Genomic DNA, 24,584 nt, shown 5'->3' on the forward strand with positions numbered 1-24,584 from the left:
TATGTACAATTTTTTTTTCCGTAAACAAACTGAATATGGATGCGATGCACAACAAAGACACATGAATGAGCAGTCATGCAGCATCAGTGGTACCAAAGCAAGGCAGGTTGAGGCTACAGGGTCAGGCATTAGACCTGCTAAAAGGCGCAGTACACACTGGTTATGTAGCCCACGTATCCGTCTAATCACCCCTTTGTCAACTTTCCGATTGCCTCTTCTGTTGTTGTAAAGTTTGGTGATACCGTGTTTTATTAAAAAGGTCATCCCATTTAGCTTCTACAGCCTCTATTTATCACAATACATAGAATGCAGATATATTGATTTATTATGCTCGCTTATATAGCGGCAACATATTTACCAGCACGTTGTAGACGTCAACACTGTCAGCTCACAATCTACATTCCCTATCATTAAGTCTTCCATGCAAACTCCTTCATATGTTGTCTGTGGTGGGATTTGAACCCAGGACCCCAGCGCTGCAAAGCAACCGTGCTGCCTTACATTAAGGTAACTTGGGAATCGGTGAACTCATCTGACAGTCAGTAACTTTTCTCTTTCCCTTTTGAGTTTCAAATGTCACCATGGATGTGGTCAGAGATACGTGCTACAGATCTTGCCATCAAGTTGAGCTCACTGACAGATTTACAGTATTCCCATCTCATACATTGAAATGTATCTGCCACCAGTTTTTTTTTTGCCATGTAAGCTGAGAGCAGTATGATGTAGGGACAGAGACCGATTCTACAATCTGTCACTTACTGGTCTGCGTAGTGTAGTTTTGATAAAATCACTGTTTTATCTGCTGCAGATTTAGCAGTTCTATGTACAACCCCACCACAGATTAACAGCTTTCTGCCCGTGCACAGTGTACACAAAAAGCTGCCAATCAGTGGTGTGGACAGAGTTAAAAAGAGCAGGATAACTACATGGCACAAGACAACTAGTCCTAAAATGATAATCACCTGCTCATAAAACACTAATTTTATTGAAACTACAAAAAGCAGCCCAGTAATTGATACATCGCTGGAATCAGAGTCTCTGCTACTAAATCATGCGGTTCTCAGATTAAATAGCAAAAAATCTGCTGCCAGATTCCCTTTAATGGCATATCCACAATGAATAGTAGATGAGGATCCTTCTGATGGGAGCAGTATCTGCAGTCTATATACTGTGATACATAAAGACTAGAAGGTACATTTTTAATGAAGCATGCATTTAAAAACAAAAAAAAGTCTCCTTTTAAGGTTTACATGTATTTCCATCAATCTCTATACACCATAGTTAGGTTTACGTCTATCACATCCATAAGGTTACTCCAACAGCGTCTTTTCCAGGCATGGTCCATTATAACAGTAGCAGGAGTTGGCGCACATCTGCTGCGCTATATTGTATGCAGTGCAGCGGCCACCCCCAGCTCTACAACCCTGCTGTGGTATTTCACATGCAGCACTTTACATGCATGATCTTTCTTTACCATGAAAGCTCAAGTCTGATTTTGGCCATTTTTAATAATATGCTTTCAGAAGTCTCCCTGAACACATGAAATTCTACCTTTTTTTTTTCTCATACAAGTTTTGGAAGCAGTAATTTATATTTCCTATTTATGTACACGTGTTTGATTACTTGTATGGGTGGATGCTGCTGTGGCAAGGCTTGCTGCTTTTGCAGTGGTAAGGCAGGAGATAGACGCATATTCTTGTGGGGCCGTTTACGCCCAGGTCTGTTCACAGCAGAGCCGAGCTGAGATAACACTATAGAGAGGAGAAGGGAAGAGCAGGTACGTAAATTTGGAGCAGTGAATGTCAAAGGGTAAAAAAAACAAAACAAAGGGCCACCTCTAATCTGTAGGGTACCTGTCTGCAAGGCTTCTTTTAGATTAGGGGAGTGGACCCCATCCGTTGCAAAATTAAAATACCCAGTAGATCTGTAGACCACTGGATTAAAGGAATTGTCCACTACTAGGATAGGATAACCCCGATAATATATATTAAAAAAAACAAACAAAAAAACAACTTATATTCTCCTCCCAAGCCAGCGGTGTCTGAACACAGTCCCAGGACTCTGGTGCGGTTCTTATGACACGCGAGTCTGGCGCCCAATCAGCGCTGGTGTCACTGGCCCCGCCTTCACATAAATCGAACGTCAAGTGGAAATCCGGGCTGCGGCTGATCTCACTTCCTCTTGATGTTTGATTTGTCTGAAGGCGGAGCCAGTGACACCAGTGCTGATTGGGCGCCAGGCTCACGTGTCATAACCACACAAGGGCCCCAGGACCGTTAGTGCCCACACCGCTGGAACAGCGCCGGGAGGCGAGTATAAGCTTTTTATTTTATCAGCACCAAACATTTAGATCAAAAAGGGGTTGTCCTAGTAATCGACAACCCCTTTAAGGTATCTATATAGGGAAGCGCCTTGGCAAATAAACACTTTTCTTCCCTTCAACGACTGTAGGGATTTTTTTTTTTATAAAACCCCTTTTAATATCACTTAAAGGGAATGTGTCTTCAGAAAATTATTTAAAATCAGGTTGTTTTTTCTTCTTGTATTTTTGTTCATGAAGTGGGAAAAAAAATCAAACAAAACATTATCTATATCAGGGGTTAAAAAAATTTATAGATCGTGTACATTTTACATGGGCCACAGGGCCTTATGTCATATTGTGAGTCTAGACTAACTATAGGAAAATACAATGTATCGCACATCTATGCATTGATCTGTTCCGACTAAGCAAGATCTCCAAACTGAAGATGAGGTTCTTACTTAAAGGGGTTGTCCCATCTTAGGGTACAAGTCTGCAATCACTGACTGCAAAGTTGTGAATCCAATCCTCACATTGTGCCAACTGGATGGCTGCGCTCAATACACTAGTATTGAGCGAGGCCACAGCCGTCTAGTTGGTATGTGGCCGGAAGCATGCAAATCGAATACTTGCGAACACACGACCGGCCTCTCCTAATGAATAACCACAGCACACCGTGCACGCAATAAGGATTCACAAGTCTGCAGTCAATACTGCCTGTAGACTTGTACCCCAAGCCCGGACATCCTTTACCATTTTGTTCAGAATGTATATGCCCGGTAATGTTTTGATCAAAATATGAACCAAGAACTTAATGTTCAGTTTCAGAAAGTTTGCTCGGCCACAAAATTCTATGGATGTGCGGTCCATGTCTTTTACGACAGACATGTTATATTGCATAGTCTGTCCCCTGTGTGGTGTGGATGCAGCAGTGGTCACCACCTGGCACTATGGCAGACAGGTTAGGGAGCTACAGAAGGTTTGCCATGACTGTGCAGTGGACTTATAAATTCTGATCAAAATGTTAAAGGGCTACTGATTGATCTCCAGTCCATAATGAAGATGTGTGGCGAGCCGACAGGTTACAAATGCTGTATGTGGTACCGGCGCGGCACTGAGAACTGCGGAAGATGGCAACTCACAAGTGTTTCTACACAAATATTGATAACTAAGAACCTCATGTTTAGTTTTGTAAATATTGTTCAGCTGCAGTAGATCAATGCATAATACTTGGATATGCTGCACAGATAACTATTCAGCAGTCTCATTATCAGAACAGACAGGATGACAATGAAAGGTAACGGCTCTATATACAGTCGATATTTTAGTGTGAATGATGTATCCAGTGTTGTAACAAGAAGGAAAAGTCGTGGACTTACGGAAATCACAGGATATATAGGGCTTGTTAACCTCTTCCTGAAATCCGCCGTATATGTTCGGCACAAGTAGAGAGCAGGTATATGAGCCAGCTCACAGGCGGAGCCCACCCCATACCCAGCAGATAATGACTGTGTGGCACAGCCAGCATCTGCTTATGACCACTGCGGCTGTGAACCTGTTAAATGCCGCTATTAATTTCTGACAGATTAACAGCGTGTCGGCACTGGGTCACAGTCTACGTGCTTATCATCAATGTGATCAAGGGACACCGATAAGTTGTTATGACAGCTGGGGGTCTATTAAAGACCCCCGGGCCTGCCATCACAGAGCTCTGATAAAACCCAGTGTATGGCTGTGCTTCAAGAAGAGACTGATTTTTGCTATACACAGCAATACTGTAGTATTGCAGCACAGGGTATAAGCGATCAAGACGGTTCCAGGGTTAAGTCCTCTAAGCGACAAAACAATACAGTGAAAAGTTACAAAGTTTTAAATATAAACACCTTTAACGCTCTTTAAAAATAAAGATAAAAACAAATGTTCCATAAAAGAATGATCAAAATATAAAGTTAATGAGTATGATCAGTAAACAGAAAAAAAAAAATGCCAAAATTACTTTCATTCTGACTCTCATAGACTTCTATTGAATTGTGACTTCCGGATCGCTCCAGTAGGTCAAACCTGCTGGAGACCGACCGGAGCGGAGCTGATAACAGATGAGGACTGTGGCTGGTGAGTATATCTCTAGGAGCAGGGAACTTAGATTAGTAGTATCACTCCGGCGCTGCAATAAGTAAAGAAACAAACGCTGGAACGCTGCATTAAATGTACCAGAATTCTGGTGCAATCTGCTCCCAAAAACTGTTTTTTGGGACTTCCGTCACATCTTATGTTTTTTTTTGATACTTCCTGCGTTTTTCCCCCGACAAGGGGACGTGGCCTCAGTGCAAAGGCGCATAGTCTAATGTGCAATACCATATGCTAAAAACTGAACCAAAATTGTGGTGCACATTTCTGGCACAAAGCAAGTCAACTAATTGGTGTATGCCTAAATTACAGTCAAAAAGTTCTCCAAATTTATTAAATTACTATCATAAATGTGGTGCATTTAGGGTCCTCTTTCCTGTACCAGTTGCATTTTTGTTCAAGATTATTGTAATTGTTTTTGCTATATATACCCCCTTTTTCACATGTAAAGCAACATGGAATAAATGGAGCTAGAATAATAAATAACAATAATTTAAGTTGGTCTAGTCCAAGTTTGCACTAATAAGAAACATTACCCCTTGGATACCGGTCAGACACCTCTCACCCCCCCAAACTTTGCACTCACAGGCGGCAGTACCCTGAAACACAGTGTCTGCAAATTGAGATTTTGGCTATTATCCTAAGTCGTGTGACAAGGTTTGCTGCAGAGTCAATACTGACTTTTAGGATTGCCACTTCCTATAGGTGGCGCTAGAGTTCTCATTCTCGTCCTCTCTGAAGAGGCAGTTTGCACTAATTAGATTAGTATTTAGAATTCTGTCCCTATATTTTGAAAGAGTTAAAATAACTTTCTATATCCGTAAGAAAAGTGATGGAAAACTATAACTAAATGCGCCTACCTAACATCCTATTAGAGCAAATAAGTTGGTTGCTGTGGAAAGCTAAAATCCACTAAAGGAGAAAAGTGTCAGTAGCACATCAAGTTCTACATAAAGTTTCGATAAGTTATGTCTTTAAGCCCATAAATGTACTTTTATCTATTCACACATCAGTGTTTGCATGCCAAAACCAGGAGTGGAACTTATATTTTTTATCTACAAGGCCACGGCCCCACTATCAGTATTTTTTCTCAGGAGTGGGAGCCAAAACCAGGTGAGGAACAATCAGAGAAAAGGTATAATAGGAACAAGTCACCAATTCTGCATTTATCTCCCACTCCTGGTTTTGACTCCCACTCCTGAGAAAAAATACTGACCGTGGAGCCGTGGCCTAACACAGGTCTATAAGGTTTTTTGAATGGATTTAGGGTATTTTGAGAGCACAGAAATAAAAAATCCTATTAATTTTGTTGAACTGGTTTTAGCTTTTGAGATAATTCATCATTGAAAATAATGTATTCCCCCAATACGACTTGTGTGTGATCACAGACTCAAAGCTATTGCATTTTTTAACTAACAGTGTTTTTGAAATATGGGATATTTAATGACCTAGAATTAATTTCTATTTGTAGGCTTACAAGGCTATGAAAGCTACTTTTTGAAGCCAGAATTCTACTGTAATTAAAATCACTGTATACACAAGTATAATTAATGGAAAACCAAACAGTGTAAAACCAATATCACTGTAGACCAGTGTAATTCATCACTGAAAGATTGACACTTGGTCTGTGTTCTGGAGACACTCCTGGTTTTGGCAAATAATCAAAAATACTGATGTGTGAATAAAAATAAAAGCGGAAGGCTATGTTCACACGTTGCATTTTTGGTGTTTTTTTTATGCAAATTAAAAGCTGCTTTTTACAGAACCAGCAAAAGCTAGGAGATTTCAGAAAATCTCATGCACACACAGTTTTTTTTCCGTACTGAATTGGAAAAAAAACTGCAGCTTCTTTTCACCCATTGAAAGAAAAGAGTAAGTGCAAAACAGCAGCAAAAAACGTTGCTATCAGTTTTTGCAGCGTTTCAGTGAAAAAAAAAAAACGTGCGGCAAGATGTGAAAATCCATTTATTTCTGTAATTTTCCCAAAATCAAGATGTCTTGGTTTCCTCACCTTAGCGTTGCTGTTACTATTTTAATTCAACTATAGTGATACTAACATGTGTGAAAGTAAACAATGCCTGACCATGTCAATGGCCGACCAATGTATGAAATAGAACAAAGCCTTAGGTAAACTATGCCTGACCAATTAATCTCCCCCTGCTTTTCATGAACTCAACCTTTTTTTGTTCAGAATTAACACTATTTTTTCAGACATAAAAAAAACAACACTTTTTCCACTAAATAATTTGATCAAATTGCCCTTTTTTCCAAAAATGTTTTATGGTGTCACATAGATCTTGCATTGGTGGCCTAACACCTTGCATTGTGCATGCTTGTGTGGTGGAAGTAAAGCTGAACTTTGGGATCCTGAAAAATGCAAGAAAAGCAGCAAAACCTGCTTTTTGGCTGCAGCTTTTTTTTTTTTTTTTTTTTTTTTTACTGCCTGGAGATTATGTTTTGGCTGCAGAAATGAAGCAGCAAAAAAGCAACATGTGAACATAACAAGTCACATGAACAAATTGCACCATTTACCACAACCTTTTCCCAATGCTAGAACAATTCCAGGCCTTCACAACGTCAGCAATCCTGTAAGGTAATATATTCTTCAAAATCTTACTGAAGAACTGCAGTAGCTGATAAGAGTGCACCGTTACAATCAGGTGGTGATTGTTCCTTGGAATGGATTCCCACTTTTGCTGCATGACTATAGTCTGAGCCCAGTTTCATGGAGAGGAGATGAGATGTTTAGGGGTATACACTGAGGAGATGGGGTGTATGGATACATACCAGCTGTCTGTTGAGGCATGAAACCACCTACTCCGGTCAGGTTAATAACTGCTGCTTGCTGAGACGTTAATGTCTGCTCCTGACCGTTAGGGCCTTGCTCCATTCCCTGCGAAGAACACACGAGCAGAGCAGAAGACTGAAGTGAAGAAGACAACGGATAGCATGTATGCATCTCATATTTTGTAAGCTAGTCCTAACAAACAAAAAATGTAGATCGAGTCACCATTGGAAACGAGGGGCTTCTGGCAGGGTTAGGCCACGTGTACAGCCACTTTCCATAAGAATGATGGGACCTTCGGAGAGCGCTGAATGCTCACATTTGGCTAGGTTTGAGCAGCTGACTCTGAGCGCCCGTTTCTCACAGTCCCTTGGAAAAGGAACTTATGGACCCTAACTCTCAGTGACTGTCATGGTGCTCCTTATACTTTCCAATGCATGTCTAATTCATACGTCATACACTTAGTGCGGATGGTTCACAACAAAACCTGCAAAAAATCTCTGGTTACTACAGCGTTCCTTCCATATCAAGGCAGGTACAGCTGTCCTACATTGTGAAGACCCCTCTAAAAGGCTCATCTTCTGGACACTGGTGAGGGGGTAACTTTAGTCACAGAAATGCAGCGTGCACGTCTAGTATAAATGTATCCTTGATAATCCCACGTCAAAACAATCTATGCTGCCCATTCAGGGGTCCGGATTTTAGGAAAGCCAGTCTGAACATGCCACGTAGACCATAATTCTGGTGACGGGAGATTAATGCTGGTGTTATAAATATATACCATACTAGACTAATGGCCCATGTACACGGGCCAATGTCCGGCTTGTAATAAGCGCAGATCGACTAGTCGATCACCAATGATGGGGACAGAACAATTACCAATACAATCGTTCTGTTCTCATAGACAATATATGTCATCAGCAGCCCATCACAAGGGGCGCAGGGCTGCCGACAATGAATCGCCTAATGAACGAGCGTTTTTATAATTCGTTGGTTGCACACTAGCAAAATTACACTAATAGATAATCAGGAACAAAATTTCTTACAAAACGCTCATTTGCTGACTATCGACTCATGTTAAAAGGCCTTAAGTGCCTGTCTGATGATCTATATCAGTGTTTCCCAAACCCCATCCTCACGGCCCCCCACAGGTCATGTTTTCAGGATCTCATTAGTATTGCACAGGTGAGAGAATTCCTGAGGCCTTGATGATACTTCAATCACCTGTGTAATACTAAGGAGATCCTGAAAACATGACCTGTGGGGGGCCGTGAGGATGGGGTTTGGGAAACACTGATCTATATCATACTAATCACACTAAAAAGGTTTTTTCAAAAGTGGAATTTGGATAAGCAAAAAAATAAGCAAACCACGTGATGTTGTGAATTATGCTGCAGATCTGACTTGTATGCATCTCATTTGGATTTTGCTGCATTTGGCACCAGATTTATTGCAAAGGGTGAAATCTGCAAAAAAAATATTATGTACCGTATTTTCTTCGAACTATAAGACGCACTTTTTTCCTCCAAAATTTTGGAGGAAAATGGGGGGTGCGTCTTATAGTCCGAATGTTGGGGGCGGTGTATATTTGTGTGGTGTGGGGGGAGCGGTATCGGTGGAGGAGCGGGGCACAGGAGGCAGCAGCCGCCCGCTGCAGCCTACACTGTCCCCGCTGCTAAAGAAAATGAATATTCACTGCTCCCCACGCCCATGGACCAGGCGTGGGGAGCAGTGACTTCCGGCAGATCTCTCCTTGTGAGTCGTGCATGGCAGTGACGTCATGCGCGGCTCACATGGTGAGATCAGTGCAGGCAGACAGGACGCAGCGCTGGAGGAGAGAAGAAAGGTGAGTAGGAGTGTTTATTTTTTTTTAATGTGCAGCCTGATGGGGATTAGGGGGACTATGCATACTAGGACAGGGATTAGGGGTGCCATGCATACCAGGACAGGGATTAGGGGTGCCAAGCATACCAGGACAGGGATTAGGGGTGCCATGCATACCAGGACAGGGATTAGGGGTGCCAAGCATACCAGGACAGGGATTAGGGGTGCCAAGCATACCAGGACAGGGATTAGGGGTGCCAAGCATACCAGGACAGGGATGAGGTGTGCCAAGCATACCAGGACAGGGATGAGGTGTGCCATGCATACCAGGACAGGGATGAGGGGTGCCAAGCATACCAGGATAGGGATTAGGGGTGCCAAGCATACCAGGATAGGGGGATGAGGGGTGCCATGCATACCAGTGCAGGCAGACAGGACGCAGCGCTGGAGGAGAGAAGAAAGGTGAGTAGGAGTGTTTATTTTTTTTTTAATGTGCAGCCTGATGGGGATTAGGGGGACCATGCATACTAGGACAGGGATTAGGGGTGCCATGCATACCAGGACAGGGATTAGGGGTAACATGCATACCAGGACAGGGATGAGGTGTGCCATGCATACCAGGACAGGGATGAGGGGTGCCATGCATACCAGGATGGAGGGATGCCAGGCATACCAGGATGGGGATGGGGACCACATATAAAAGGAAGGGGGGGGGGCATATATACCAGGATGGGGGATATTGTCAGAATTGGGGGACATTACCTCTATACCAGTGTCAGCAGAGGACCCCCTCCCCCTTAAAAGTGCATCATGACCACATTTTTTGCTTTCATTTTTATTTTTTTTATTTTCCTCCTCTAAAACCTAGGTGCGTCTTATGGTCCGGTGCATCTTCTAGTCCGAAAAATACGGTACATGCAGTGGAATTAAAATTAAAGGGGTTGTCCAGTCTTCTCGTAAAAGTCTGCAGTCACTCCATGTGCCTGCAGACTGATGAACCCATACAGTGCTCACAGTCAGGATTCTCCAGTGTCGCCAGCAGTTGTATGAGTGCAAGTATATGATTTGTATACATGCTGCAGACTACACGTACTTGGCTTCGCCCAATAGAAGCGAATTGAGCCAAGCCGTGCACATCTAGTTGGAATGTGGCCCGAGTATGCAAAGTGCACACCTGCAGTCACATGACCGCCACTCTCACCGGCAATACCAGGGAATCCTGACAGCATACAGTGCAAGCGCTGTAAGGATTCACAAGTTTGTCACACAGGACGACTGCAGACATTTAGCAGACGACTGGACAACCCCTTCTAGACCATGTTCCCACATAATGTAAACCCTACACTTTTTCTGCTACATTTTATTGTGCACAAGATCTGCTGGATTAACAATTTAAGCAGTGGAGGTAATTTCATAAAAACAGTGCATTTTTTCTGCTTCATTGGGGTGCCTGCAAAAATGCAAATAGTGTAAATGTAGAACACCAAGATTTCTGCACTAAGTAAAAACTTTAAGAGGACCTTTCACTAAACTTTTCATGTTGAGCTGGACACAAAATATAATAGTGGCTGCAGAGCAGAATACAATTTTTTTTTTTTTTAACTTTGCGTCTTCGTTGCAAAGATATTATCAAATATTTGGCACCGAAAGAATTAACTTTAGTTAAATCCAAGTGGGTATTACTAGATATTTTTCAATGGGGGTGTGTTCTTTTGCATCCTTTATGATACTGACCAATCATAAACAGGCAGCAACATAGAAGTGCAGAAGAACCTGTGATGTCATCAGGGTCACATGACGCGAGTCCACAAATCCTGTCAGCAGGAGTGTGCAGCCTAAATAAGCACTGAAGATATATATTACACAGCACATAAGTTCTGGAAGTATTAACGGGAGAGCTGCACACTTCTGTGCTGTGTAATTCAATTTTGCAGCAAAGACTATGAAAAAAAATGCAATAATTAGAGACGGAAAAAGGAGAGTGGTACCATGGCTTTAAATCATATCCTCTTTTATCCTCTTTACCGCTGTTGTCCACTGGCAAATTCATATGGAAGATTTGCAACGTACAAGTTCTAAGAATCTGAACGTGCGGCTGAGAACCAGAACAATTTCCTAATTTATATTTAGCAAATCATGAAATAATGAGTATCTAGAAATGAAGAAATTCTTACCGATGGCATCAGCCCCAGCTGGTCGCTTTGCTGGGGGCTGGAGGTGGCCGTCTGCTGCGGAGAATACTGGGACAGTTGCGGCTGCTGTTGTTGCATCGGATTGAATATGAGTGAAGCACCAGGAAGCTGTTTTAAAGATGACATCCAGTTTCAGAAAAGTGCAGCGGATTTCAATAAGTGTAATAGGATGGGAAACACGCTTAGGTCTTAACAATGTCACAATTTTTTCTTTATCATTTCTTTTTACCAAGTGAAGCTGCACTCAAGAACAAAGGTTTGTCCTAACCAAAACTTTATAGTAAGCTCTGAGCAGTACCGATAGCCGGGTACCCCAGGTAATATAGTAAGCTCTGAGCAGTACCGATAGCTGGGTACCCCAGGTAATATAGTAAGCTCTGAGCAGTACCGATAGCTGGGTACCCCAGGTAATATAGTAAGCTCTGAGCAGTACCGATAGCCAGGTACCCCAGGTAATATAGTAAGCTCTGAACAGTACTGATAGCCGGGTACCCCAGGTAATCTAGTAAGCTCTGAACAGTACTGATAGCCGGGTACCCCAGGTAATATAGTAAGCTCTGAGTGGTACCCCAGGTAATCTAGTAAGCTTTGAGCAGTACCGATAGCCGGGTACCCCAGGTAATATAGTAAGCTCTCAGTGGTATCCCGGGTAATCTAGTAAGCTCTGAGCAGTACCGATACTATATTACCTGGGGTACCTGGCTATCGGTACTGCTCAGAGCTTACTAGATTACCTGGGGCACCTGGCTAAGCTCTGAGTGGTACCCCAGGTAAATCTAGTAAGCTCTGAGCAGTACCGATAGCCAGGTACCCCAGGTAATATAGTAAGCTCTGAGCAGTACCGATAGCCGGGTACCCCAGGTAATATAGTAAGCTCTGAGCAGTACCGATAGCCGGGTACCCCAGGTAATATAGTAAGCTCTGAGCAGTACCGATAGCCGGGTACCCCAGGTAATATAGTAAGCTCTGAGCAGTACCGATAGCCGGGTACCCCAGGTAATATAGTAAGCTCTGAGTGGTACCCCAAGTAATCTAGTAAGCTTTGAGCAGTACCGATAGCCGGGTACCCCAGGTAATATAGTAAGCTCTGAGCAGTACCGATAGCCGGGTACCCCAGGTAATATAGTAAGCTCTGAGCAGTACCGATAGCTGGGTACCCCAGGTAATATAGTAAGCTCTGAGCAGTACCGATAGCCGGGTACCCCAGGTAATATAGTAAGCTCTGAACAGTACTGATAGCCGGGTACCCCAGGTAATCTAGTAAGCTCTGAGTGGTACCCCAGGTAATCTAGTAAGCTTTGAGCAGTACTGATAGCCGGGTACCCCAGGTAATATAGTAAGCTCTCAGTGGTATCCCAGGTAATCTAGTAAGCTCTGAGCAGTACCGATACTATATTACCTGGGGTACCTGGCCATCGGTACTGCTCAGAGCTTACTAGATTACCTGGGGCACCTGGCTAAGCTCTGAGTGGTACCCCAGATAAATCTAGTAAGCTCTGAGCAGTACCGATAGCCGGGTACCCCAGGTAATATAGTAAGCTCTGAGCAGTACCGATAGCCGGGTACCCCAGGTAATATAGTAAGCTCTGAGCAGTACCGATAGCCGGGTACCCCAGGTAATATAGTAAGCTTTGAGCAGTACCGATAGCCGGGTACCCCAGGTAATATAGTAAGCTCTGAGCAGTACCGATAGCCGGGTACCCCAGGTAATATAGTAAGCTCTGAGTGGTACCCCAAGTAATCTAGTAAGCTTTGAGCAGTACCGATAGCCGGGTACCCCAGGTAATATAGTAAGCTCTGAGCAGTACCGATAGCCGGGTACCCCAGGTAATATAGTAAGCTCTGAGCAGTACCGATAGCTGGGTACCCCAGGTAATATAGTAAGCTCTGAGCAGTACCGATAGCCGGGTACCCCAGGTAATATAGTAAGCTCTGAACAGTACTGATAGCCGGGTACCCCAGGTAATCTAGTAAGCTCTGAACAGTACTGATAGCCGGGTACCCCAGGTAATATAGTAAGCTCTGAGTGGTACCCCAGGTAATCTAGTAAGCTTTGAGCAGTACCGATAGCCGGGTACCCCAGGTAATATAGTAAGCTCTCAGTGGTATCCCAGGTAATCTAGTAAGCTCTGAGCAGTACCGATACTATATTACCTGGGGTACCTGGCTATCGGTACTGCTCAGAGCTTACTATATTACCTGGGGTACCCGGCTATCAGTACTGCTCAGAGCTTACTATATTACCTGGGGTACCTGGCTATCGGTACTGCTCAGAGCTTACTAGATTACCTGGGGTACCTGGCTAAGCTCTGAGTGGTACCCCAGGTAAATCTAGTAAGCTCTGAGCAGTACCGATAGCCAGGTACCCCAGGTAATATAGTAAGCTCTGAGCAGTACTGATAGCCGGGTACCCCAGGTAATATAGTAAGCTCTGAGCAGTACCGATAGCCGGGTACCCCAGGTAATATAGTAAGCTCTGAGCAGTACCGATAGCCGGGTACCCCAGGTAATATAGTAAGCTCTGAGCAGTACCGATAGCCGGGTACCCCAGGTAATATAGTAAGCTCTGAGTGGTACCCCAAGTAATCTAGTAAGCTTTGAGCAGTACCGATAGCCGGGTACCCCAGGTAATATAGTAAGCTCTCAGTGGTATCCCAGGTAATCTAGTAAGCTCTGAGCAGTACCGATACTATATTACCTGGGGTACCTGGCTATCGGTACTGCTCAGAGCTTACTAGATTACCTGGGGTACCTGGCTAAGCTCTGAGTGGTACCCCAGGTAAATCTAGTAAGCTCTGAGCAGTACCGATAGCCGGGTACCCCAGGTAATATAATAAGCTCTGAGTGGTACCCCAGGTAATCTAGTAAGCTCTGAGCAGTACCGATAGCCAGGTAATATAGTAAGCTCTGAGCAGTACCGATAGCCGGGTACCCCAGGTAATATAGTAAGCTCTGAGCAGTACCGATAGCCAGGTACCCCAGGTAATATAGTAAGCTCTGAGCAGTACCGATAGCCGGGTACCCCAAGTAATATAGTAAGCTCTGAACAGTACCGATAGCCGGGTACCCCAGGTAATATAGTAAGCTCTGAGCAGTACAGATAGCCGGGTACCCCAGGTAATATAGTAAGCTCTGAGCAGTACAGATAGCTGGGTACCCCAGGTAATATAGTAAGCTCTGAGCAGTACAGATAGCTGGGTACCCCAGGTAATATAGTAAGCTCTAAGCAGTACCGATAGCCGGGTACCCAAGGTAATATAGTAAGCTCTGAACAGTACCAATAACCGGGTACCCCAGGAAATCTAGTAAGCTCTGAAGGGGTAATATAGTAAGCTCTGAGCAGTACCGATAGTCGGGTACCCCAGGTAATATAGTAAGCTCTGAGTAGTACCCCAGGTAATCTAGTAAGCTTTGAGCAGTACCGATAGCCGGGTACCCCAGGTAATATAGTAAGCTCTGAGTGGTACCCCAGGTAATCTAGTAAGCTTTGAGCAGTACCGATTGCCGGGTACCCCAGGTAATATAGCAAGCTTTGAGCAGTACCGATAGCCGGGTACCCCAGGTAATATAGTAAGCTCTGAACAGTACCGATAGCCGGGTACCCCAGGTAATATAGTAAGCTCTGAACAGTACCGATAGCCGGGTACCCCAGGTAATCTAGTAAGCTCTGAACAGTACTGATAGCCGGGTACCCCAGGTAATCTAGTAAGCTCTGAACAGTACCGATAGCCGGATACCCTACGTAATATATAAGGAAAACTATCAAACGCATGCAGCTTTTGCCTATATCAGCAATGCAACATCAATTGGGCATGTTTTTTTTTTCTAGGACGAGTTGTAGTTTTGAACGACACCATTCATTTTGCCATAATGTACTCAAAAGTAGGATAAAATGTCCAAGCTCTGCGAAATTTAAGAAAAAAAAGATTCCCACAATGCCACCATTGCTTTTTGGGGCTTTGATTTAACTGCGTTGTAGGGAAAAAAAAATTGACCCAGCAACAAGATTCTCCAAGTGAGCAGAGTTATGGTGATACCAAGTTCCTTGATATTTTAGTGGTGAAAAGAAGATGTGGAAGTTTTTTGTTTGTTTTTTTTTTACAAACAAATTTTGGTATGTGTCACCTTATTCTTACATCCGTTACTTTTTCAATTGTCCATCAATGGAGCTATTTGAGCTCTTATTTTTCTTGCCCCGAGCTGATGCTTTCATTGATACAATTTTGGTTTAAATATGACATTTGATTGCTTTATTCCCCCCATTTTTTTGAGAAGCGCAGAGACTGAAAAACGGTAGATTGAAAGCTTACGAGCAGGGACCGCAATCCTTTTGGTATCTGTTAATTTAATGTGATTATTGTTATTCTGTAATTTCTTTTATTGTCTGTACAAGTCCCTACTAAACTGTAAAGTGCTGCAGAATATGTTGAAGCTTTAGAAAAAAATTATTAATTCTAGTATTCTGATACTTTAAACATCGTAAAGAAGAAAAAATAAGGCTTAAATAATTTTGTGTTTTGATAGACTGTATTCTTGGAGATTGTTTAGAGATGATCTTATAACCTTTACCTTTAACATGCTTGTCTATAGTTTTCTTTCTAATCTCCTGAGACAACTCTTTCCTTTGCTTCCTCTGGCCCATGTTGAGTGTGGTACACACCATGTCACCAAACAGCACAGTGAGTATCTGTAGCCCTATACACAGGCCCACTGACTGATTACAAGATTGTAGACCCATGTGATGCTAATTAGTGAACACAACTTGATTAAACATGTCCCTTTTGTCACATTATTTTCAGGGGTACCATCATTTCTGTCCAGGCCTATTTCATGAGTTACATTTTTTTAAAAATTCTGTGGAAGCAGGATTGAAAAGCAATGTCCGACTTTCATTTGTTCATTTTCATAGATTTTTAATTTATTATTACTTTTGTCAGATTCAAGTTATTTCTGTGACCATTGTGGGTTTTTCTTTCATTAAACGAGGGCTACCAACAATTTTGACCACGTGTGTATATACAGCTCTGCCAAAAATTAAGAGACCACTGAACAGTTTTCTATTGGAAAGCATGGAAAGACTGGTGGAAAGCATGGAAGCTGTGATTAAAAATCATGGTTAGTCACCAAATACTGATTTCTGAACTCTTCCGGAGTAAAAAACATGAGTAATTTGAGGTCTGTTTCTTTTTTAGTATTTTGATAATTTCTCATTTGCTGCAAATAAATACAACATTTTTAGCTTTGAATTTCGGAGACATGTTTATAGACTAAAACCATGTATATTTTCCTCAAAAATATACCTATAAAGAGAAAAATCAGAGAAACTGAAAATTTTGCAGTGGTCTCTTAATTTTTGCCAGAGCTGTATATAATCTCAAGCTTGAATGTAGGTGCAAAGACCCTGATTCCAGAGATGTGTCACTTACTGGACTGCTTGTCTGAGTGTTGATAAGAGTGTTTTTTTTTTATTTTTTTTTAAAATCAGCAAGAGATCACCACTAGAGGAATACTGGAAATCGCTGGATTCAGGGTCTCAGATTGTTTAACAAGAACCTGGTGATAATATTCCAACACATTTTTTAAAGGAAATCTCAAATTTTCATTTTACCTTTTAAAAGAAAAATTGGAGTGACCTCCATCATAAAAAAAATCAAAGAAAAAAAAATACAAATAAAAATGCAAAAAGAAAGAAAAAACATGTCTGTAATTACCTGTAGCAGATTTAATGGTCTCAAGTTGGGATTGTTTTTTATACCAAAAGGACCACCTGTTGAAGAAAAGTTTTTGTTTAAAAATGCAGCAGAAAAGCTGAGAAAAAGCAAAGCTTTCTAGTAGCATTCTAAACAACGAGAGCGCAAGATTCCAGAATGTCACAATGTGTCAGTGTCAATACTGCGCCATTACTTCTAGAATGGCTATGGTCAAAAGGACAATAGCTTGTTATTTTTTTCAGTGTAGAATATGCTTTTATATTGTATTCTGGTAGATTTTCTATTATTCATTCTAAACCATGTTACAACATGATATTTTTTGTCATGAAGGGCTAAAATAGAAAATAACTTTTTTCTCCTTCCTGTAGTCTGACAAACATACTTTTTATGTAAATGTGTGAAATTTAATTTTACTAGAAAATTATATAATCCCTAACACATTAATCGTATTTTCTTTGGGTGGGAGGTGCAGATAATCGGGAAAAAAATGATACCCCCGTTGTGTTTTTTTTCCCCCAACGTATGCCACTGAAATTATTTTACATATTACAGTGAATAAAAAAAAAAATAAAAAAAAATGAAAAAATCTAATGTGTTTTAATTTTATTTTTTCTTTAAAGGAAGAAGATAAAATTTTTGATATTCCAACATTTAGAAAATAAAAACTAGAAATGCGATTAGTACTAAAAAGGTAATAACCCACAATGTGATAGCAGAATTTTGACTTTATGAAAAATTCCCATATTAACTCAGGTCGTGTGGTACTTCAAGGAAAAGCTAAAATTAAAATTCAAAGAAAAAACTAAAATGAAAAAAATAAAAATAAATTAAAAAAAATAAATCACAATTTTGCTGTCAAGGAATGTTTATGTTAAAGTGATATATTTATATATATTTTTGCTTTTAAAAAATTAATCACCAAACCTCCACCAAAAACTAAGTGATACTGACCTGCCTGAGAGGCAGACTGCATGGTAGCTGGCAATGTGCCTGGCATTGTACCTGGCACCAGGCCTCCTGATGGTAACATGCCGCTCAGATTTATCCCTGCAGGGGTAATGGCACCAGTACTACACCCCAGCATGGTATTTGAGCCACTCATCAATGCCTGTGGGCCACTGCGGAACAGGAAAGAAAGTGAATTAATATCTATAGAATTCCAAAATGTTCTATTTTTTTTTTTTTTAATAAAAGCTCTGCTATATAATGTGTACTGTAGTCTGTGCTAGACGTGTGGCTACTGGTGAAGGACCTCTTGCTAGTCGCACCACTGGAGTTAGATTGAAGACAATGTCACGTACTGTATATGTTATTCTATATGTAACATACAGATACAAATACACCAGCAATACTGGGTGAACTAAGTACTAAAATGTGCTTTGAGATTCTACAATTGTCTTGGTACAATACACTTAAATCTCAATTCCACAGATTTAATATCCGTAAAAAGGGAAAAATAAAAAAGGGAAAAATTTAAATCTGAAAAACAAACATTTCTACTATTTTTAGTTTTTATTTTTTTCTTTCAAAAAATAGAAAAAAACCTAAGTACACATTTTGAAGAGATCTATAAAAATGAGACCAGAAATGCAAAACTGCATTTGCAGAGGGACAAAAATAGAAGAAAAAAGTCATACCGTTGACACCAACATATCTAATTTGCAAACACACATTTTTTTGGTTTTTAAAGGTCAAACATAGCCACTTTTTCCCCTTTTTATATTCTCCCGGGTATTTAAGTTTTTTTTGTAAATCCGCCATATGGTTCCAGAGATATGGGACTTTTGTAACGTGTATAAAAAGTAGCACTAATTAAAGTGGGCGTGGCTCTCAGATTCTCTGGGGGCGTGTCTTTAGGCTGCTCTATCTTATGAGCAACGCCCACTTGGAAAAGGTCATAAAAACTAGCACTAAATAAAAAGTGCCCATATCTTTGGAATTGTATGGTGGATAATAATAATAATAATAAAAAAAAGAAAACAAAATACTTGAGGGAGCAGAGAGAATAAAATAAGAGCAAAAATGGGTCACTTTGGCCTGGTGACAGTATTAATTTGATATTTTATACTGATCAACCCCAAAGGCAGCTTTAAAGTGAATCGGTCAGCAGGTTTTTGCTACCTCGTCTGAGAGCAGCATGATGTAGGGAGAGAAGCTGAATCCAAGGATGTATCACTTAGATTACTGGGTGCAGCCGTTCTGACACAATCAGAGCTTTTAGATTTAGCAATGAAGCAGAGCTGAGGGAGCTGCCCCCGCCCACATGACAGCTAACCCCGCTCACACCAGGCTCTTTGTGTACAAAGACAGTGAGCTGCCTATCACAGGAGGGGGCGTTGCCGGACTAGTGTAATCCGGCAATGTTAATCTCTTAGTGATAAATCCTTCACAGTTAATAAACTACAGCACGCACTGTAACAAGTGACACATCACTGAATTCTGTGTTTCAGCCTCTATCTCCTGCTGTCTTCAGATTACATGGCAAAAACCTGCTGACAGTTCCTTTCAAAATGGCAATTCGGAGATAACCTTTGAAGAAATATAGTAATACATGCTTCTAGACTAGAACACCTCCATACCATGGCATCTAATGCTTTGATTTTCACAAGAAAAAGTATCAGGAGCTGCCATGAGAGAGCCACATGGTATAAATAAATCCCCTATGGTGTAAATTAAAAAAAATGTACTATAGACTTTTCTTTCCTCACTGAATCCTGCCGAATTTTATGAACTTAAATTGCATTTGACTAAGAACACATTTTTTCTGGAAAATTACAACAGTTAAGATAACTCTTCAGCAGCGTTTTGGAGGGGTAACCAGAGGGAACGATGTAAAGTCACTCACTGTTTAACAATTAAAACACCTATATTTTCCAGATTCCCAGCTGATGGGATAGAAATCTGTACGTTCCATATAAAAATTAGACTGACAGACTAAAGGCTCGTTCATACATCCACGCACAATGGTCCAAGCACGGACCAGCAATGCAGGGACTGGTCGTGGCTCTCCTAACCCAAGCGTGACAGCTTCATGTATTTCAAGAAGGCCTTGGGTTGGGCCAGTCTGTGCATTGCGGTCCGTTTTGCACGGATGTTTGAATGAGCCTTAAGAGATCCATATGTAAATTAGACTACAAGTGCACTGGGCGTTGCAAGTGCACTTTCAGCCCAGAACTCTTCTTCAGTCCTCCCCTCCCAGCAAAGCCCCATGCTGCTTGACAGACAGCAGAGACAAAGGCTGTTGACTGACATGATCTATAGACAGCAACCTCTGCTGCCAATCAATCAGCCAAGAGCGGCCCAGTGCACTTGCAGCCTAATTTACATATGGGTAAAAGTCTGGATTTCTCTGTAATGGATCAGGACAATATAGGTATCGTTTAAACTGTTAATGATGTTTAGGTCACTGGTTGCCCCCTAAAATACTGTCGACCGGTTCCCTTTAAATAACACTACATAAATAATTAGTTTGTACTATTTATATCCAATACCTACTGGAATATGACTAAAAGGATTTATATATGCTACTTTAGATTATATCGCAGTCTGGACTCTCAACTTGTCTATTTTTATGGTGCTTGCTAATATTTAACAGATTCTCCTCACAGAATGCACAGCTCAGCTGTTCTCAATATGGCCGCTAGTGGAGGAGCATGTGACCGGATATTCTCCAATTGAAAGACACTGCACACTGGTAGAACGGCTTTTCATTGGAGGAGGCTGATTGACAGCACTCGTCACATCCTCCACTACCGGCCGTATTGAAATCAAGAGATCTGACCAGTCTGTGACAAACAAAGTACAGGAGAAGAACCTGTAATATATTATTAAGTGCCACAAAATCAGGTCCACATATGGACATTTTAGATATTATGATAAAGTGGACAACCCCTTTAAAAATGTAAACCACACACACATGTACACATTTTAATGCATTTGACCAAAGCAGATGAATAAGGAAATCAAATTTATCTAAAAAATATAAAAAGTTGTATCTTCTCCTCAAATTTACTCTAAAAAGCAAGAAGCAGTAAAAGAAGTGACGCAAAGAGCAGAATAAAAAGGAAGACGAAGGGCAGACGGCAGAGATCCGTGATGAGACAGGTCAAGGCCAGGCATACACTACCATGGTGAAGGAACCAGAAAGCCAACATATAAGTGCAGAGATGTAAATGAAATGCAAGGATAAAAGGAAACACTAGCAGAAGGAAGGCTTGTTTTATTATGAGAGAATGCAGTAAGAGTCCTAAAAGTCTGAGAAAATAAGACAAGAAGAGAGACAATGGCAATTTTATTGATGGAAATGTATTTCTGCAGGACACACAACGGCCGTAGAGGATTATGTAATGTGTAGTGAACCGATCAGTAAAAGTGCTCTATATAACACCCACCTGTTGGAGGACTTAGATAAGATTAAAAAAAAACAAAAACACAACATTGTTGAGCATGCGTATCGAACAGTTTGTGGGAAAAGATATAACTCAAATTTTATTCATTGAAACCCCCTGCTTATTCTGGGTTTAGGAGTCCAGTGGGTGGTTCTAATCAATGATTGACAGCCTTCCTTGTACAAGTGTGCATACAGATTGCTGATTAGGACCGCCCACTGGACTCCTAAACCCAGAATGAGCAATGTATAAAAGACAAGCCATACAGAATCTTTTCCCACAACATCCTATAATCGCCCTGCTGAGCTTATCCTACCGCATAGCTACACAACCTCACACTAGTCTTGTTAGTATTGTGGTTGCTTTCTATAACAAAACTACCCAACCTTGAAAATATTTTATTTTTTTAATACATATTTGAAGAGGGTATTTTTCTGATACAGGGTTTCAGATATCTTTGATAGACCTAGACTTGAATAGATCTTAAACGCTTTATATGTTATCAGCCTTTGTAAAGTTATGACTCTTTGTAATTACTCCATTGCCTTATTTTGCTTCTCTCTGCCATGCTAAAAGTGCTGCTTTAGCTGCCTAGTTCATGCTCTTTCAGAAGATGCTTTGAACTGCTGCTCTAGAAAAAAAAAAAAAAAAACACCATTTACAACCACTCTCCCCGAGTATGGATTTTCGCTAGAGCAGCAGTTCATGTTATTTTAGAAGCTGCTTTGAACTGCTGCTCTAGTAAAATTCCATACTCAAGGAGAGTGGTTGTAAATTGTGTGATTATATATATATTTATTTTAAGTATAGGTAAAAAAAAAAAATTGAACCATCCATCCCCAATAAAACATTAAATCCAGTCAAACAAAAACCACTGGAGTCCAGAAATACAAAGAACTTACCATCCAACTACATTGATGATATTAAGTCCTGCAGGGTTTGTCATTACTTGGGTGGAGGCTGTTCCAGTTGTTATAGATGTTACCATGGTGGACAGTGGAATGGTCATTACAGGTAACCCCTGACTCAGAGACATTTGCTGTTGAGCAAACGGTGCTATCAAAGTAGGCTGGGAATTAAAACTTGGATCTTGGGGTGTGGGGGTTACAGAAGGAGTGAGAGAAGTGGAGCTCAAAACATCGGGTGGGTGCGGTGTCGATGAAGGGGTGTTGGTTGGTGTAGGAGTAGATGGTTTGGGAGTTCCAGATCCTGCTCATTGAGAGAAATAAAAGAGCACTAGTACAAAAACACAATGTTAAAAGTGGAGAAAAAAAAACAATAGAGTCTTCTTCAATTATGTGTCTTATAGGATATATTCTAAGTTATTCTAGAAGACTTACTATTTATTGTTTTTTTTGTCTTAGGTATTTTTTATGTGACATCACTGAATTTTGCTGAACAAATAGACAAAGAAAACACCTTGTTAACAGATTGTAAATGCTTCAAACCCATTTAATGGCAAAACAAATCATAGGAATATAATGTTTTGTTAGTAAAGGCCACTTACTGGCAGCTGAAGCAAACATTTCAGTTTCCAAAACAAAAAAGTAAATTTTTGTTCATTTTTTTTTTTTTTTTTTAAATGTGACATTTTTCCAAAAATTTTTTTTTCACACAATGCATGCAACTTTAAAAAAAAAAATCAGAGATACAACCATGAAATCACTTCAATCTTGTCATAATTAAAAGCCAGTCTTGCCTGCAACATACAGCATTACAAACGCTTGGCTGACTTCAATGCAACCAAAGTATATTTATATATATATAAAAAAAAATGTTTATATGGAATAGTAAAATTTTACAATGACAGAGTCATTTTTTTGCACATGTCCAGCAGCTTTCATGCACTCGTATAATACTTTTGAGGCAATTTAAAAGAATATATTAAAGACATTTTTAAAGTGACAGCGTTCAAAAAGTCATAATGAAGGATGATGCTGCACCACCCAGGTTACACATGTATAAAACAGCAAAGCTGGAAAAGCTTAGTCCGAGAGCTCTTTAAAAACAGCAGCATCTAAATATGAAATTATCATACAAAAAGGAGTAAATGGCACGCTTCATTTTGTCATGTAGAATACCTGGTTTGCATTGCATTATTTTTAAAAGCATGAAAACACAAGTCATTCTGGGGTCACACTGTTATAAATACGTACACACAAAGGGTGCATACAGAAAAAGAAAAAATATATATATATGTATATATAAAACATGACGACAATTACATTAAACACAAATACATACAGTTCACAAGAACACATTGCTAGAAAGTCTACGCGGCTTTTACAAGCATTGGAGCGCACACAAGCACACACGATGGCGTCACCAATCCATTAGACAGAAGAGCTTAATCTTGAGGACCTCTACCCCAAAGGCCTATGGAGATTTAATGGAGAATTTAGGTCGTGACTCACTTTGTGATGAGCCTGCGGGTGACATGGCGGCGGGGGAGAGCATGCCGACTTGGTTAAGGTCCACCGACTGTTTACGAGAGATGCTGGGAGGTTTAGATGGCGGAGGAGTTGTGGATTTCAGGTGACCACTTGACTGCTGGGGACTAAAAATATTACCTGAAAATATTTAAGAATATTATATATGAGTGATGGTCTTAAATCGCCATAAGCCTAAATTACTGTAGGCGGTATTGTAATGCCTAGCTTCGACATCCTATAGTATCGCAGGAAGGACCATGCAAGAGAGGTGGGTTGTCCTGCCAATGATGCAACAAAGCTTAAAGAGCTGTTAAAGAGAACCTGTCACCTAGGAAAAGGTTTTTATTACCTGCATTAATCTGCAGGTAAATAGCGTTACAATGATGTCTGACCATTTTCTTGAAAGTGCAGCTACCAGGAGAAAAAAAAAAAAAAAAAAAAATCAACTAATTTCCTCCCAGGTGCCGCCGGCTTTCAGTCATGGGGGAGAGCACTGAGTGGTAACAGTCACCACTCACTGTACGGCGAGCAGCAGTTTGCTCCGGCACCGACTGCTCACTCTGCACCGATGTGTTGCATGTGCTTACATTGTAGGGAGAGTTGATGTGAGCGGCAACCGTAACCCCTCCGTGCACGCCCCAATGACTGAAAGACATCGGCTCATGGGAGAAAAGGAGTTCAGTATGGTGGTTGGGCAGCATTGTAATGCTATTTAAAAGCAGATTACACCTCATCTCTGAATAAATACCATTTTTTTAGGTGACAAGTTCACTTTATATCCACCAAGACCATATGGATTTTGCAAGATATGAACATAGTCCAACAT

At 41.0% G+C, this 24,584-nt stretch overlaps 1 protein-coding gene across 2 annotated transcripts in view; it reads right to left on the reverse strand.

Annotated features, from left to right (window-relative positions):
* Window positions 1-24,584, reverse strand: part of SUPT20H (SPT20 homolog, SAGA complex component) — a 99,442-nt gene that overhangs the window by 578 nt on the left and 74,280 nt on the right. Inside the window, exons 18-24 of one of the 2 annotated variants that reach the window (XM_073662561.1) lie at window positions 23,741-23,896; window positions 22,229-22,535; window positions 17,890-18,056; window positions 16,939-16,994; window positions 11,210-11,335; window positions 7,214-7,319; window positions 1,624-1,751 (exon numbers count right to left, since the gene is read on the reverse strand). In XM_073662561.1, coding sequence (XP_073518662.1) covers window positions 1,624-1,751; window positions 7,214-7,319; window positions 11,210-11,335; window positions 16,939-16,994; window positions 17,890-18,056; window positions 22,229-22,535; window positions 23,741-23,896 — 1,046 coding nt within the window. The remainder of the gene's footprint in view (window positions 1-1,623; window positions 1,752-7,213; window positions 7,320-11,209; window positions 11,336-16,938; window positions 16,995-17,889; window positions 18,057-22,228; window positions 22,536-23,740; window positions 23,897-24,584) is intronic. The other variant, XM_073662562.1, reaches the window with a different exon arrangement.

The sequence above is a fragment of the Phyllobates terribilis genome, unplaced genomic scaffold (assembly GCF_046119375.1).
Source record: "Phyllobates terribilis strain yellow unplaced genomic scaffold, ASM4611937v1 Scaffold_2__4_contigs__length_985480577, whole genome shotgun sequence".
Classification (NCBI taxonomy): Eukaryota; Metazoa; Chordata; class Amphibia; order Anura; family Dendrobatidae; genus Phyllobates; species Phyllobates terribilis.